Source organism: Erinaceus europaeus, chromosome 17 (genome assembly GCF_950295315.1).
Source record: "Erinaceus europaeus chromosome 17, mEriEur2.1, whole genome shotgun sequence".
Lineage (NCBI taxonomy): Eukaryota > Metazoa > Chordata > Mammalia > Eulipotyphla > Erinaceidae > Erinaceus > Erinaceus europaeus.
Window position 1 is genome coordinate 68,574,215 of NC_080178.1, and position 14,229 is coordinate 68,588,443.

Below are 14,229 nucleotides of genomic sequence, written 5' to 3' on the forward strand. Positions count from 1 at the left end.
TTAACATGATACCTTCAAACGCCATCTGTACCTTTTGAGGCTGAGGCCTTTTAGTCTCCAGACGGTCCCATTACTGAGCCTACCGACTCAGTATAGCATCTGTCCACATCAAGGCCCCTGTTGTTGTCCTTTGTGTTTTGGTCTATCAAGGTACATCAGGAAGGCTGTATATCCAAGTACAAGACAAGGGTCTTACTGAATCTCATGATTTTATTCAGTGGTTTTTCGTGGCTCATACACTGAAATTAATCTCCCCAGCCTTACTTTTATCACTGCTAACAGGCTTTTGGTAGCCTTGAAACAGCAACTTTAGCTTCAAAATTGCCTTGTCTACTCACAAGACACATACACATTGACCATTTCTTTTGATTCTGATAGTGTTATCATTCTGACCCACCTTTTTATTGTAATGTTATTTTTTTATCTCTTTATTAAGGGATTAATGGTTTACAGTTGACAGTAAATACATTAGTTTGTACACGCATAGCATTCCCAGTTTTCCACACAGTTCCGTCCTCGCTTGGTCCTCCTCTGCCATCATGTTCCAGGACCTAAAACCTGCCTCCCCCCCCCCCAAGTCTTTTACTTTGGTGCAATACACCAACTCTAGTCCAAGTTCTGCTTAGTGTTTTCCCCTCTGATCTTGTTTTTCAACTTCTGCCTATGAGTGAGGCCATTCCATATTCACCCTTTTGTTTCAGACTTCTCTCACTTAACATGGTCATTCTGACCCAATTTATGAGCTCCTGGGTCCCCAGGAGACTGCACAGCACTGACTGGTGTCAGTCAGAGCCCCGTCTATGTCCTATTGCTGCTTCCTTCATGCTGTCATGTGGCAGCCTTCACCCCCAACCCTGCTCAACTGCCCCTTTGGCTGTGTGCTTTCAGACTATGCTGAGCCAGGACCAGCTGCTCAACGACTCTCGCCTGGCCACTCCCAACTCTGAGGACTGGAGATGACTTTCGTCATGGCTGAGAGCCCAGGAGGCCCGTGTGCGGCCCAGGGCTTCTGCTTCAGCGGGGAGCTGGCTAACGGCCACCTGTGAGCCCAGGTGGGGGCCGCAGGACATTGTGGGTACGAGCAGTGATGGGAGCAAAGTGGCGCGGTGGGACAAATGTCCAGCAAGTGGCCCAGCGTCCCTCCGTTTTCATTGTGCTTGTGCTCTGCACTGTGGCTTTTATACCTTTTGTACTTTTATAAGGGGACTGCAGAGCACTTTTGTGGGGAGGGCAGAGGTGTCGGTGCCAGCTGATAGATGGTCCGTGCTGTTTCTGATGACAGCTGAGCAGCTCTTTGCATTAAAGGGGGAGGCCTGGGCCTTCCTACAAGTTCGGCTGGGAACCAGTTCTGAAATTCCTCCTGAATGTTCTTCCATAGCGGCGGAGTTGGGGGGAGATGAAAGTAGAGAGCCCCCTCGTGGACTGCTTCTGGACAGAAGCATGTGTTTCATCAGAGGAGCCAGGCAGTGTTGAAGATCCAGAGAGAAAGCTTTCGGTTGAGAGCAGAGGAGGAAGAGTGAGACTCCCTTCCCACTGCCCTGGCTGCTTTCAGTCCACCCGCATCTGCAGGGGCATCTTCAGGTGCTGCTGGGCCTTGTGCACAGCCATACCACATGCAGACACAATCGCTCTTCCTCAGGAACCCTATCTCTCCACTAAAGCTGACTTACAGAGGGAGAGAGCATAGTCTCCAAAGCCTAGATCAGTCTGGAGCAGTTGTCTGATCCACTAGCGCCTCCTAGTGGAAGCATCTCAGAATAAACATGTCTTCATCACCACTCACCTGCTCCCTGGGGGGGGAGGTTCTGTATCAGGGAGAGGCACTACCAGGCTCCCAGACATTCAGTCCCCACCCCAGTCAGTGTCTCCCTCTCCCTCTCCTACTTCCAGGGCTACTGCTGGGGCTCAGTGCCAGCAATACATATCCAAAACTCCCAGCAGCCACCTTTTTCCCTCCCCCCCCCCTTTTCTAATTTTTATGAGATAGGATAGAAATGGAGAGAGGAGGACCTCTCCATCATGGCCTCTTGGTTCTTCTCCTTCCCAGTGGGTCTCCTTCAGACATTCTCTCCCATGTCTCCAGCATGACCTTCCCAGAGGCCTGTTTTAATGCTGTTACCTTTCTGATAATCCATCAACTCCAGCATAGCAGAGCCTGAGTTTCCAAAGCCCTTGTCTGCAGGCAAGACCCGTTGTACTCTCCCACCTTCATGAACCTGCCCTGTAGTCTTGCCTGCCTAACCACACACACATACACACACACACGTATTTTTCTCTTAAGTCCTTCATTCACAAGGCAAATCCGCCCTAGCAAGTCTCAGCCTAAACAGACTTTGGGGAGCCTTCACTGATTTTTAGGGTGGAGGTCTCTGGGTCTAGAGTGCTGCCTGCTCTTGAGCCTGGGCACCCCAACTCACATAGAAGCAATGTGTCAAGCACCTGCTATGGACTGCCTTGTACAGAGACAGGAGTAAAACTTGATGCTTCAAGTTGCAGGAGATTCATGCTCCTAAGTTCTGCATCCACCCACCTGCCTTCTGTGCTGCATGAGAGAACAGGCATGAGTGCCAAGATCCATGCACATCAGATCATCTAGCGAGTCTTACTGTGTGTGGAATCCCAACTCTTTTCCAAACAAGAGTATGATGAGTGTTCACAGATGTTGCAAGAGAACTATCTGCAGAGCAAGTCGTCATTTTTAATGGAGGGCTAAGTACAGGAACCCCAAAGACTTTAAAGGAAGAGGTGACTTTTGACAGATGAGTTGTGATTTCTGAGTATGCCAGAGGGGAAAGGCACTCCAGGCAGATGGACCTCAAACAGCCCAGCACATCTTAGGAAATGCTAAAAGCTGGTAAGTTCTAGCGCTGGTTTCCAGTCTCAGTTAAGGCTGGAGAATTGTGATGGGGGCTGGGCTGTGTTCTGGGGGATGCAGCACAGCATTTCCTATTTTCTAACAGCTGAATGTCAACCCTGTTTCTCTAGTTCTGAGAACCAAAAATGTCTCAGGACTTTGCCAAATGTCCCTGCGGTGTATGTGTGTATGTGTGTGGTGGAGGAGGGGGGGTGTAGAGGGAAAGTGGGAAAGTCACCTTTGATTGAGAACCACTAGGTTAGAGACAGAGAATAGGTAGCTAGAAATGGGAAGGATCCTAAAAATCTGGCGATTTCAGCTGGAGTCAGAAAGGTCTTATAAGTCAGGTCCCTGGTCATTTATCCTGGAGATACGGGTGGCCCAGTGGGCACTAGTAAGAGAAGTAGAGAGTTAAGGCAGGGGCCAAGGGTGGTAACATTTGCAGTTAAAAACATCTGAGGCTAGGTCCTTAGTGATTGTGGAGAGCCCAGGAGGGTATCTTCCTCTGAATATGCGATTTTGAGGCCATCCAGAAATATGGGCAGATGAAGGCTAGTAGCCTCCCTGTACCCTGCAGGGCACCCTGTGGGCACGACACTGCTGTACTGGAGTCCTCCCTGCACCCCCTTACATGCTGAGTGAGAAATGTAGTGGCACCAGTGCTACTTCTATGCCACTGTTTGCAAAAGGAGTCTTGGAATTAAACAGGCCCAGGTTTGAAGTCCAACTGTGCCACCTGCCGAGTGACTGCTAACAACTTCATCTATCTCTGAGTCGAGGTTTCTTCATTGGCCCTGTGGAAAAGACAACCCCCACCGGGTCTCTGGCTTGTGAGGATTACAGGAGTGCCGAAGCTGTGATCCTGCTCCCCAAGAGCAGCATGCCATCCTCAGCAGATTCATGCCACACTTAGGCCGGGCTTTTAAAGGACGCTACATCCAGTGTCCCTTGCCTCCTTTTGTTCTCCCAAGTGCCTCCTTTTGTTCTCCAAGTGCAGTCTAGGATTCCAGCTGCCTTATGGATTTATTACACCTGGACATGTGTTTTTAACACCATCCCAGTGTCCAAGGTCTATACCAGGGAGGCATGTTTGAGTATTCTAGCAGGTCTAACCTTAAAATCAGAGCCCTGGAGACTTCTGTGAGTTCACAGGATCCTACACAGATTCGTCTGACATTCTACCCCAGTCCTCCCATGGACACATGGAAGCCAAACCATATGCCAGGCTTTCTGACTGCCTAGTGGGTCCCTCAGAGCCACATCTAGTGGGCTATCTGCTTTGTATTGGAGTTTATTTCATTGCACCATGGAAAAAGATCCTGAGATGGATTTCCTCCAAGTCTCCTGAGTTACACGTCATCTCAGAGCCTCAGAGGACACCAGCATGTCCAAGATGCTTTATGTAGTATTTCTGAATACATCCCAATTTAACGTGGAGAAGTTGCACTCATTTTGAAACAGATAAAAATGACCCGGCAGATTTGTGAGGAACAAGGGAATTGTTAGTAGATGAAGATCATGTCCTTAGTATAACCTAGTTTATCCAGGTTCGGGAGAGCAACTGTGTGGATCAGTGGTGGTGGGCCACACACCAGGATAAGCGTCAACGTCCCGGGAGCAGGGAGGTGCTCCTTGATCATGTCGGCAGTCATCAAGCCAGAGCTGTAAGTCCAACCTGAGATGAAGCAGAAGCATAACAAAGCGATGGGCATTTGAGGTCAAGCTGCTGACCCCCAGCCTCGTGACTCTCCTCCCTAACTCTGGAGCCAAGGCTGCTCTGAAGACTTAGAAGTTCTGCACAGATCTGGGAGGTAGATGTGGGCAGGAGGGCTAGCGAGGTGGTGGGCAGCTTCTTCAGTATATATGCCTGCCAAGCATCAGTGAGAATGGGGTCCTATGGATCAAAGTAGCATGCTAGAGCCATGTAGGCAGAGTGCTCTGTGGGGTTTGTCACAGAAGCAGCTTGGCTGGTCCGTGTCGTGTGCTGGGCAGTGAGTCATATGATGGGGAGGCACAGCTCAGTGGAGAAAGCTACAGCAAGTGCCTTGCTGGCTGAATGCTGGTGCTCAGCGTGTGAGGACTGCTGTCTAGATGAGCTGAGTGGGGAGGGACAAAGCGGCAGGGGTTGTGCTGGTGCAGTTTTATGGGTGAAGGCTATACAGTGCCGTGTGGGCAGGGTGTTGGGTGACCCCGGGCTGCAGTATCCCTCCTGCTGCGGCTTAGTGCAGTGCGTGTAGCTCTGTGGAGATAGTGAGCAGTGCCTTGACTGCCTTGTAAGATTATATGATGGCCATTCTCACAGATTTCCACATTTCCCAAGCAGAAATCAGGCCTGAGCCATGGCCCCAGTTCTTAAACATCACTCTGGGAGTGTGAGGTCCCCATAGTGGGGGCAGTGGGAGCATACCAGCAGGAGACTTGTCCAAGGTGTACCAAAGGTTAAACTTTTTGGGGTGAGTTCTGGCAATTTCTTCAAGCTCACTTCTCACCAAGATATCCTCTTCTGTCTAGAAAAGAAGCAACGTGAGCAGAGCCCCTTCAGGGATGTCCCTTCTTGTTCCCCAGACTGATTATGGGTCACGCTTTTCTGCCCAAGCCACCACCACACTAGCTCGAGTGCTCACTGCAGACTCCAGGGCCAAGAAGAGCTCTGCTCCTGCATGCAAACCCTTGCTCTCACAGATGGAGGCGTTAAGAGGCTTCCACAGACTTGCAGTGACTGTCCTCCACTGTTGGGCCAGGACTGAGCACAGCCCGAGTGGCTTCTTCAGAGGTCCCAGCACCACCTTCCATATCTACAAGGGCAAAGGCAAAGCCAAGCCCAGGGGGACAAACTCAGTGTGGGTCCAGACCTTCTGCAGGGAATGTGAAGGCCGAAGGCCAGAACACAGAACACAGTATAGAACAGCCCCAGAGAGCCGTGGGAGAGAAACAATGGTGCAGCCTCAAGTGGACAAAAGGTGGCCAGATCAGAAGAAACTTACAGACTCAGAGATAATGTACAGATGAGCTGGAGCTTTTCGTGACTCTTGTATCAATAATTCCACTACTGAGATTCTAATGAAGCAGATGTTCTAAGAGTGATCAAGCCTAGACATGGCAATCATTACTGTGTCATGGATAACTGAAACTAACCAGAATGGAGATGTGGCAGGTTAAGGTGCCACTTGATATAGACGACCATGAAAACAGAATCTTGATGAAAATAATGCCTTTGTGGAAGTGTTGAGTAACAGTGTGTGTGTGTGTGTGTGTGTGTGTGTGTGTGTGTGTGTGTGTGTGTGTGTACACATGAGTACATATATGCAGTTGTTAGTACCATAGCTCTTGGGGGAAAAGTGAAGACTAAAAATCAAATATTTATAATTCTTCTACCTTTTCTAGAATTTCCACTCAGGGCAGCTGTGATTTTCATACTTAGAAAAGCACACACCTATGTGTTAAGGGAGGAAGGAAGGAAGAAGAGAGGAAAGGAAGGAAGGAAAACTTAGTCCTTAGAGTGACAGTTTAAAAATCAAATAATATAAAAATGGAAAAGACAAGAACAGGCCTAGCCCCACTGCCCTGGCTGGCAGCAGCTCCTGAGTCCACTGAGGCCTCCCCCCAGCACGGGCCAGTCAGTGGGCAGAGGTGAATGCAAAGTTCCTGCTCAGCAAACATTGCACCCTGCCCCCTGCAAACTCAGGGCTGATACCGCAGAACTAACCCTGTTGGCAAAGATGAGGGACATCGTGGTGTTGTCTCTGGAATTCCTGGTGATGTGGCGAATGAGCTGCAGCATAGGTGTGATACCTGCAACACAGGTAGTGAGAGCCCAGCTCACTCCCCTCTGACACCCACAATCGCCCATCTGCAGCAACTTCAGTTTCCCTAAGATCCAGTTACTTCTCTTTTTCTTACTTCCATCCCCAAAACTCCTAGTGAGTTTTTCATTGTGGCTTGCCTTTCTGATGCAATGGTAAATCAAAGGCCGGTTCTCATTTTCAAACAGCAAGACGTAAGGAATGTTGGCTTTGGAACTGTGTTTTATGCCCAGCTCCCTCTCTAAATGTCTCGGTACCTGTCTTGAGTTCTTCAGTGCCCTTACGGTGATAGAACTGATAAGCAGTTAGTGTGAGTGCTATTACTGGGCCTACAGAGCACCTGGCACACTGTAGGCATCCTTACATGTGTATTCAGGACTTTTAGCCATTTGCTTTCAAAGGATGGGGTTGAAGCCTGAGATGCAGGCAGGCACTTTTATAGGATCACGTGTGGGTTGGCCCAGTCTGGTCTCTGCATTCCCCAGCCTGACAGCAGGGGCTTCTTATGGCTCCTGGGATGACTGCTGTGTTGGTTAAGGGAATATGACATTCAGGGTCAGTTTCAAGGCCTGCCATAGACTTTGCATTCCCATCTAAAACATATCACATGACACCTTCTGGGAGCAGATGACACCAAAGTCAGAGACATCTGGAGACTTGCCCTACAACACCCCCCAAAGTCTCTTACCTGTGCCCCCAGCAAGCATTCCCAGGTGGTGGACCAGTTTCTTTACAGGCTGGCTCAGTTTGTATGGCATGACTGTCAGACTCCCTGAAATACAGAGGAACCTTCTGACTTCTGCAGCTCTTACCTTAGAGTCTGCAGATCACTGGGCTTCTTTGGGACTCCCAGGAGGCAAGCCCAGCAGAGGAAGTAGCTGTACCATGTGAAGGCAGAGAAGCCTGACCACGGTGGCCTCTTCAGCCCATCTGATACCCAAAAGCCTGTGACTAACTCCTCAAGGGCTTTTTCTTCTGAAGCAGAAGAAAGGCACACAGAGCCTAATCTGGAGTCTCACAGAGCACTCTCATCCTCAGCAGTGAAGGAATACAAGGCAAACGTGTGATCAGATGAATGAGTGGAGAGATTCAGCCCATTCAGCCCTTCTTCAACATTAACTGGCATCTACTTGTCGGGTTTTATGCTGGAGCTGCACAGATGAGTAAGACCCAGACCACTCCCCTGGTTGAGTAAACTTCACAATCTCACTAACTGGGTGTATGGATGAATGCATGAAGACTTTAAGGACACGCCTATCGGATTCAGATCAGAGGACTTTTCTAGAACAATAGAAGCACCATAGGAATTCTCTTCCTCCTAGCTTTGTGACTCCCATAGTACCTGCACCATGATAGAATAGGCGCCCAGTTGGCCCCCGAAAAAGGATGGTGTCCCCGATTTTCATGCTCTCCAAGTACTGAGTCATCTTTCCCCCCTCTGGATATCTGGGATGGACGTTTCTGAAATAGATCTGAAAAAGAAGGCACCACGGTTTTTATGCCACCAGACCTGAGGTCATAGCTACATGTAAACTCAGAAATGCATTTGCTGCTGGCAATCATGTGGAGAAACCCTCTGCACTCAACTGTTGCTGTAGGCAGCCCTGAAAGACTTTGCCAGGTTCATGGCATCGCCGTTAAATGACACGCTGGAAAGCCTTGTCCGGGGTTCTGTTCCTTTTCTACTCCACCACTTAACAGACCTGAGGCTGAGGCAGCGGGTCACTGTGGGAATCATTTACCTTGATAATGAAATCCACAAAGCCGTGATCATCATCACTGGACACAGGCGTGTAAGCCCTGGTGACCAACTGACCATCAATGTTGGCCATGAAGTGAACATAGTTACCTATAGAAAAGGTGTTATAGCAGATTATGAGCCCAGTCCACCTAGTTGGAAGCCAAGTTTCCCTAAAGGAGCGTTAGGCAGGTGTGTGCATAGTGTAGCAGGGGACCTGGGAGGAGGGAGGAGCAGGGAAGGAGTCCAAATTCAGTATGCCGGCATCACAAGCCTGTTCTTATCACTCTGAATGGGGTGGTACAGCTGCCTGCCTCAACTGTACTGCAGTGGCGAGCATCACATACCTGGGACGAGTGTCAGTGTGTGCTTGTGGGCCATGAAAACTGAGAGAAAATTGGAGGCTGAATATTAAAAATAACAGAGATGATTCTTTTTTTTTTCCCACCACAGCTATTGTTGGGGCTCAGTGCCTGCATGGCTCCACTGTTCCAAGAGGTCTTTTTTTATTTATTTTTCTTTTGGTCACTTATTTTTTATTGCTAGAGGGAGATAGGGGCAGTAGAAGAGAAGACAGGCCTGAGACACTGTTCCACCATGAGGCTTCCCCACTGTAGCTGGGGTTCAGGGGCTTGGACAAGCATGGTAACATGTGCTCTCCTAGGTGAGCCACCACCCAGCCCCATGACTGTTTCTAATTTATTTATTTATGGAGATAGTGAGGGAGACAGACAGACACCTGCAGCCCTGCTTCAGCACTTGTGAAGCTCCCCCCTGCAAGTGAGGAAGAGCTTGAACCTGTGTCCTTGTGCACTGTGGTATGTGTGCATAACCAGGTGTGCCACTGCCTAGCCTCGCTCTTTCTATTTTTAAAGTACATGTGTCACTTTCACAAAGTTATTTCTTTGTAAACTGGGTATAACACTTGGTCTGTAAGTAAATCACAATTGTCTACCATGCACATCCTAGTGCCTGGCACAGAGCAGACCTGGGCTCCCAGCAATGGAAGGCACCAGGGTTTAAACTCTAGGGGAGCAGGAGGTCCAACAAAGGCCTGTGTCCTTCTGGCCAGAGACTTTGCTGAGGGCCAGCATTGACGTTCTGAACCATGTAATTCTGCCCTGCCCAGAACTAATGGGCCAGGTGTGGCTGTAGACCTTGTGGATCGTAACTCCACCCCAGTGTCAGATGATAGGCTGCTCTGCTAGCATGGGAGACTTCAGTGACAGGTTAGTATTGAGGGCAGGAGTCATGATCAAGAGATGCTAAGAGACTGAGACCTCAGGAAGCTTTGTGCTTCTGCCATGAGGAAATGAGCCTCTAGACAAAGGAAGATGCATTTGCTTAACGGAACATATATGCAGAGAGAAACCGCAATGGGGGTGGGGGGCATGGAGAAGCGGGCAGCCAGCCCTTCCACATGCTTCAGAAGTATAAACCAAAGTCTTAGGGGCTGCCCTGAAGCCTGAGGCACACACACTTCGGGTTAAGATTGGAGAGGATCAAGGACTCTAGTTAATACGTGGCTAGGCACCAGAGACACCCAGGAATAATGCCTGAGGCAACTCCCTTTTGAGACCTAATCTGAAACTCAGCCTTCAGTGGCAGACCCAGTTGGTCCCACAGTCCTCTTCTCTCCACAGTCCTTTCAGCAGAGCTGGGAAACAGGAGCAATCTTTGAGGCTTCATAAAAGACTCTCTCAGAGGCCCCCAAACTACCCTGTCGCACAAATTTGCACCACCTACACCAGCCTGAGGAGAGGGTGGTTCATGATAGAATATAAGAAACGATTTCTCAAAAGGTTTTTGATTCTTTTAGCTTGGTTTCTTATCAGGCTAGCCCTATAGGCTAGGCAGCGTGCTGGAAGGCAGGCTGATTCTGCAGTCTCGTGGATGGACAAGGGGAGGCACAGCAGCAAAGAAGTCCAGGGCCCAGGCTGTCTGCCTACTAATGTGATTTCATCGCCTGATACAGGTAAGGTCAAGATTTTGTCCTGTTCAAACAGCACAAGTAGGCCAAGGATTAGGACCTCCACCAGGCAAGCACATAGCATGAGCCATCTGTATAAAGTACTGGATCCCCAGGCAGTGGGGCTTGGAGAGATTTTTCTACCTCACTTGGGTTGACTCAGCTGTTTCGTGGTATAACAAGACTAGAAATGGGCTAAACTGGAACTCCAGGATCGTATAGTTGGTATCCACAATGGATGGCTCCTTGTGGGTCTGAAATCCCTGCTGAGAATCCCTGCTGAGAAGGGGGGAGTGTATCTAAAGCCTTTCTGCCTCTACAGACACTCAGGGCCTTTCCCTCTGTCTACAGGGGGATCTCAATTTTTCCTATTCCTCCCATGGACATCAGCGCTTTGCAGCTTTATAATTTGCATATTCATCAATCACTTTACCCTCATAAACAACCTGAGTGGCAGGCACACCTGAGAAACACTATTATATGGTGTTTCTCTCTGAAGCCCAGAGAGGTTGAAGGACTTGCCTGAGGTCATGGGGCTCAAGGAAATGTGACCAGGCGATCTTGAACCGCAGCTGTGTTCCTCACAGGAACACAGAGTGCATCCCTGCAAGGCTCCAGTCCTGGCCACACCACCAAGCCCCACTCACCTACAGGAAGCCCTAAAACATGGTGTGGTGATGGCAATCCAAAGCGGAACCTCCTGGTATTATAGTTGATTTCCTAATAAAACAGAAAACAGTCTCTGTCAGTTTTCTAGAAACCTTGTAGGGCAGCTAGATCCCTGGAAAAGAAACTGTTAGCACTCCCCCCCCCCACACACACACCTCTGCCTCCCCAGTGCATTGTGTCCACAGCTTTTTTTTTTTTGCCTCCAGGGTTATTGTGGGGGCTCAGTGCCTGCACCACGAATCCACTGCTCCTGGAGGCCACTTTTTTCCTTTTGTTACCCTGGTTGTTTTACCATTGTTGTGGTTATTATTATGGTTGTTATTGATGTTGTTGTTGGATAGGACAGAGAGAAATGGAGAGAGGAGGGGAAGACAGAGAGGGGGAGAGAAAGACAGACACCTGCAGACCTGCTTCACTGCCTGTGAAGCGACTCCCCTGCAGCTGGGGAGCCCTGGGCTCAAACGGGATCCTTACGCCGGTCCCTGCGCTTTGCGCCACGTGCGCCTAACCCACTGCGCCACCGCCCGACCCCCTGTGTCTTTAGCTTCTCAACCCACTGACAGGGCAGGTGGAGGGCTAACCCGTTACCTCTTTCTCAATCAAGGGTAGTGGGTACTTGGTTTCAGGGTCGAGTAAGGTGATACGCTGCTTCTTCCTTGAGTTCATGGTCCTCAGGGCAAAGAAAACCAGCGTGGCCCCAATGACGGTGACAGCAAGGAGCAGAGCAGGGTCCTGGTCAGATACAATATGGGCAGGGCACCTCAGCTCCTGCCTGCCCGGAGCAGCTCAGCCCGGCTCAGGCATAGCACCCTCTCTACACCAGAGGCCCACAAGAAGCTGGGCTGGAAAAAAAAAAAAAAAAAAAGACTAGGTAGAGGGAACTGTATTAAAACAGGACAGGCTGTGAGCCTAAAAGCCACCAGCCTGCAGGAAGGATCAGCTCTCCGCATGTCAGACAGGGAAGGGAGGCTGGTTCCCGCCTTCTGGAACAAGCCCTGCAGGTACCCCGGCAGTGCCGGTCACCAGGGCCCTCCTGCCTCCCTCCATCCTGGTCTCAGCTGAGGGCAGAGCCTGAGCATCACCTCCTTGAGGTGGAAGGGGGGACGGTGGCCTTGGTGGGCAGCTGCTCCTGCAGGAGGCTGGGGGTGGAGCCGGCGTGGGGTGACGGTGCTTCTCCACCTGGGACGGGCGGGGGTAGGGGGGAGGTGCTGAGAGCCTGAGGTGCTCCATATTCACCTGCGGCGGCTGGAAGGGTCCTGCGTTCGCAGCCCCAGGCGCCAACACTAGGACCCCAGCCTGCAGCCGCCCGCGGGTCCGGGAAGGTGCAAGGGAGCCCGCTCCGCCCCGTCGAGGCTCCGCCCCCATAGAGGCCACGCCCCCGGGACTCCCTGGCTCCTCGTCGAGGCCCCGCCCCCGGGACTCCCTGGCTCCTCGTCGAGGCCACGCCCCCGGGACTCCGGCTCCCCGTCGAGGCCCCGCCCCCGGGACTCCGGCTCCCCGTCGAGGCCACGCCCCCGGGACTCCGGCTCCCCGTCGAGGCCCCGCCCCCGGGACTCCCTGGCTCCCCGTCGAGGCCCCGCCCCCGGGACTCCCTGGCTCCTCGTCGAGGCCCCGCCCCCGGGACTCCGGCTCCCCGTCGAGGCCCCGCCCCCGGGACTCCCTGGCTCCTCGTCGAGGCCACGCCCCCGGGACTCCGGCTCCCCGTCGAGGCCCCGCCCCCGGGACTCCCTGGCTCCTCGTCGAGGCCACGCCCCCGGGACTCCCTGGCTCCCAGCGGCGGCTCCTGGGACCCCACCGGACATCACCCCCCCCCTCCCAGCCAGGGCTCCTGCAGAGTCGTCGCGCCACCGCGAACCCACCCGGAGCGAGAAGCAGCCGAACATGGTGTCTTAGCGGGGCTGGCCGGGACGCGGGGCGCGTCTCCCCCACCAGTGAGCCCGCTGACTCGGGGCGTCGCCCCGCAGCTCCGCCTGGCGGACCAGAGAGTCTGGCGGAGCGGCCGGCTGCCGCGGGGAGAGGGCTCGGCCAGGAGCCGCGCGCCGCTCATAGGGCTCTTCTCGCGGGATCGGGTCGCGCTCCCGGGTCCGCGGGGGTGGGGGAGTGGGTGCGCCTTCGCCTCGCGAGACCACCCTGCCTCCTCGCGCGTCCAGGACCCCGCGGGGAGAGAGGGGCGCCTCAGCCTCGCGAGACCACCCTGCCTCCTCGCGCGACCAAGACCCCGCGGGGAGAGAGGGGCGCCTCAGCCTCGCGAGACCACCCTGCCTCCTCGCGCGACCAGGACCCCACGGGGCAGCTAAGCAGCCATGCTGGAGAGCTTCCTTCCTGCCCTGTTTATAGATTGTCCGAAACATCCCGGGTCCCCGCTAGACACAGGAGTGGACACAGAAGGCGTGGGAGAGACTCCTCGCCAAACACTTCTGTAGCGATAAGGGGGAGAGAAGTGAAATGTTGATGGCAGAAGACAGCTCCCCCGCAGGGCGTGTGTCTCGCCATGTTGGGGGCCCAGGACTGAGCCCAGGCGCCCCATGGGGGTGCCAACACACAGGGGGAAGCTCTGGTGCTTCCAAGTGGCTCCCAGTCACTGGTTAACGTCTCTCTGTGACATAATAGTAATGAACAGGGGCCAGGCGGTAGCGCACCCCATCAGAGCACCTGTGCCACCATGCACAAAGACCCCGGGTTCTAGTCCCGCTACCCACCTGCAGGAGGGAAGCTTGCAAGCAAGTGGTGAAGCAGGTCTGCAGGTGTCTTATTTGCTCCCTATCTTCAGCCTCTCCTCTCAATTTCTTTCTGTCCTATTAAACACAAAAGAAAAAAGTCTCCAGAATGGTGAGATCACTCCTGGATGAGGCCCTTGCACAAGTGAAGATGTGCTGAAATATTTTTCACGCAAAGCAAAATAAGTCAGAGAGAAAGCAGATGCTGGATGATTTCCATCCTGGGAGGATCAGTGACCTATTTTGGACTCTCCAGCTCCCTACTGGAGTTAGGGATTCAACAAACTGGAAAGCCAGTGAGTACAGAAACCGCTAATGTGTAAGAGAAATTATTAGGAGACTAATTAAGGGCACGCTTGTTTAGGAAAGAGTGTTTCCAAAAAGGAGCAAAAAAAAAAAAAAAAAAAAAAAAAAAAAAAGGGACTGGAGTTTAAGTACCTTTGGGCTTTTGTGGTTTTCTCGAGTCCCACCCCCTGGCC

The 14,229-nt window shown here is 52.1% G+C and overlaps 2 protein-coding genes across 3 annotated transcripts in view; both read right to left on the reverse strand.

Moving 5' to 3' along the window:
• Positions 1-4,236: 4,236 nt before the first annotated feature.
• Positions 4,237-13,574, reverse strand: LOC103117631 (NADH-cytochrome b5 reductase 2). Of its 2 annotated transcripts, none has more exons than XM_060176982.1 (9): positions 12,893-13,574; positions 11,622-11,875; positions 11,012-11,084; positions 8,400-8,506; positions 8,000-8,129; positions 7,346-7,429; positions 6,561-6,646; positions 5,262-5,361; positions 4,237-4,529 (listed from the first exon to the last, which is right to left on the reverse strand). In XM_060176982.1, the coding sequence occupies exons 2-9, from the start codon at positions 11,697-11,699 to the stop codon at positions 4,357-4,359; spliced, it is 831 nt and encodes a 276-aa protein (XP_060032965.1). In that variant the 5' UTR covers positions 11,700-11,875; positions 12,893-13,574; the 3' UTR covers positions 4,237-4,356. The 2 variants fall into 2 exon arrangements, with proteins under 2 accessions (XP_060032965.1, XP_007527788.2); XM_007527726.3 differs by having other exon boundaries at positions 11,622-11,765; positions 12,893-13,573.
• OVCH2 (ovochymase 2) overlaps positions 12,923-14,229 on the reverse strand; it is a 28,382-nt gene continuing 27,075 nt past the window's right edge. The window contains exon 17 of the mRNA XM_007527792.2: positions 12,923-13,396. Coding sequence (XP_007527854.2) covers positions 12,923-13,396 — 474 coding nt within the window. The remainder of the gene's footprint in view (positions 13,397-14,229) is intronic.

Excerpts from the sequence above, each read along its gene's own strand:
- LOC103117631 (XM_007527726.3), bottom strand. The coding sequence starts at position 12,916 with ATGTTCGGCTGCTTCTCGCTCCGG. Across the intron at positions 6,647-7,345 it reads AATGCTTGCTGGGGGCACAG|GTATCACACCTATGCTGCAG; the intron begins GTAAGAGACTTT and ends CCTGTGTTGCAG. Across the intron at positions 4,530-5,261 it reads CTTGGACAAGTCTCCTGCTG|GTTGGACTTACAGCTCTGGC; the intron begins GTATGCTCCCAC and ends GCTTCATCTCAG.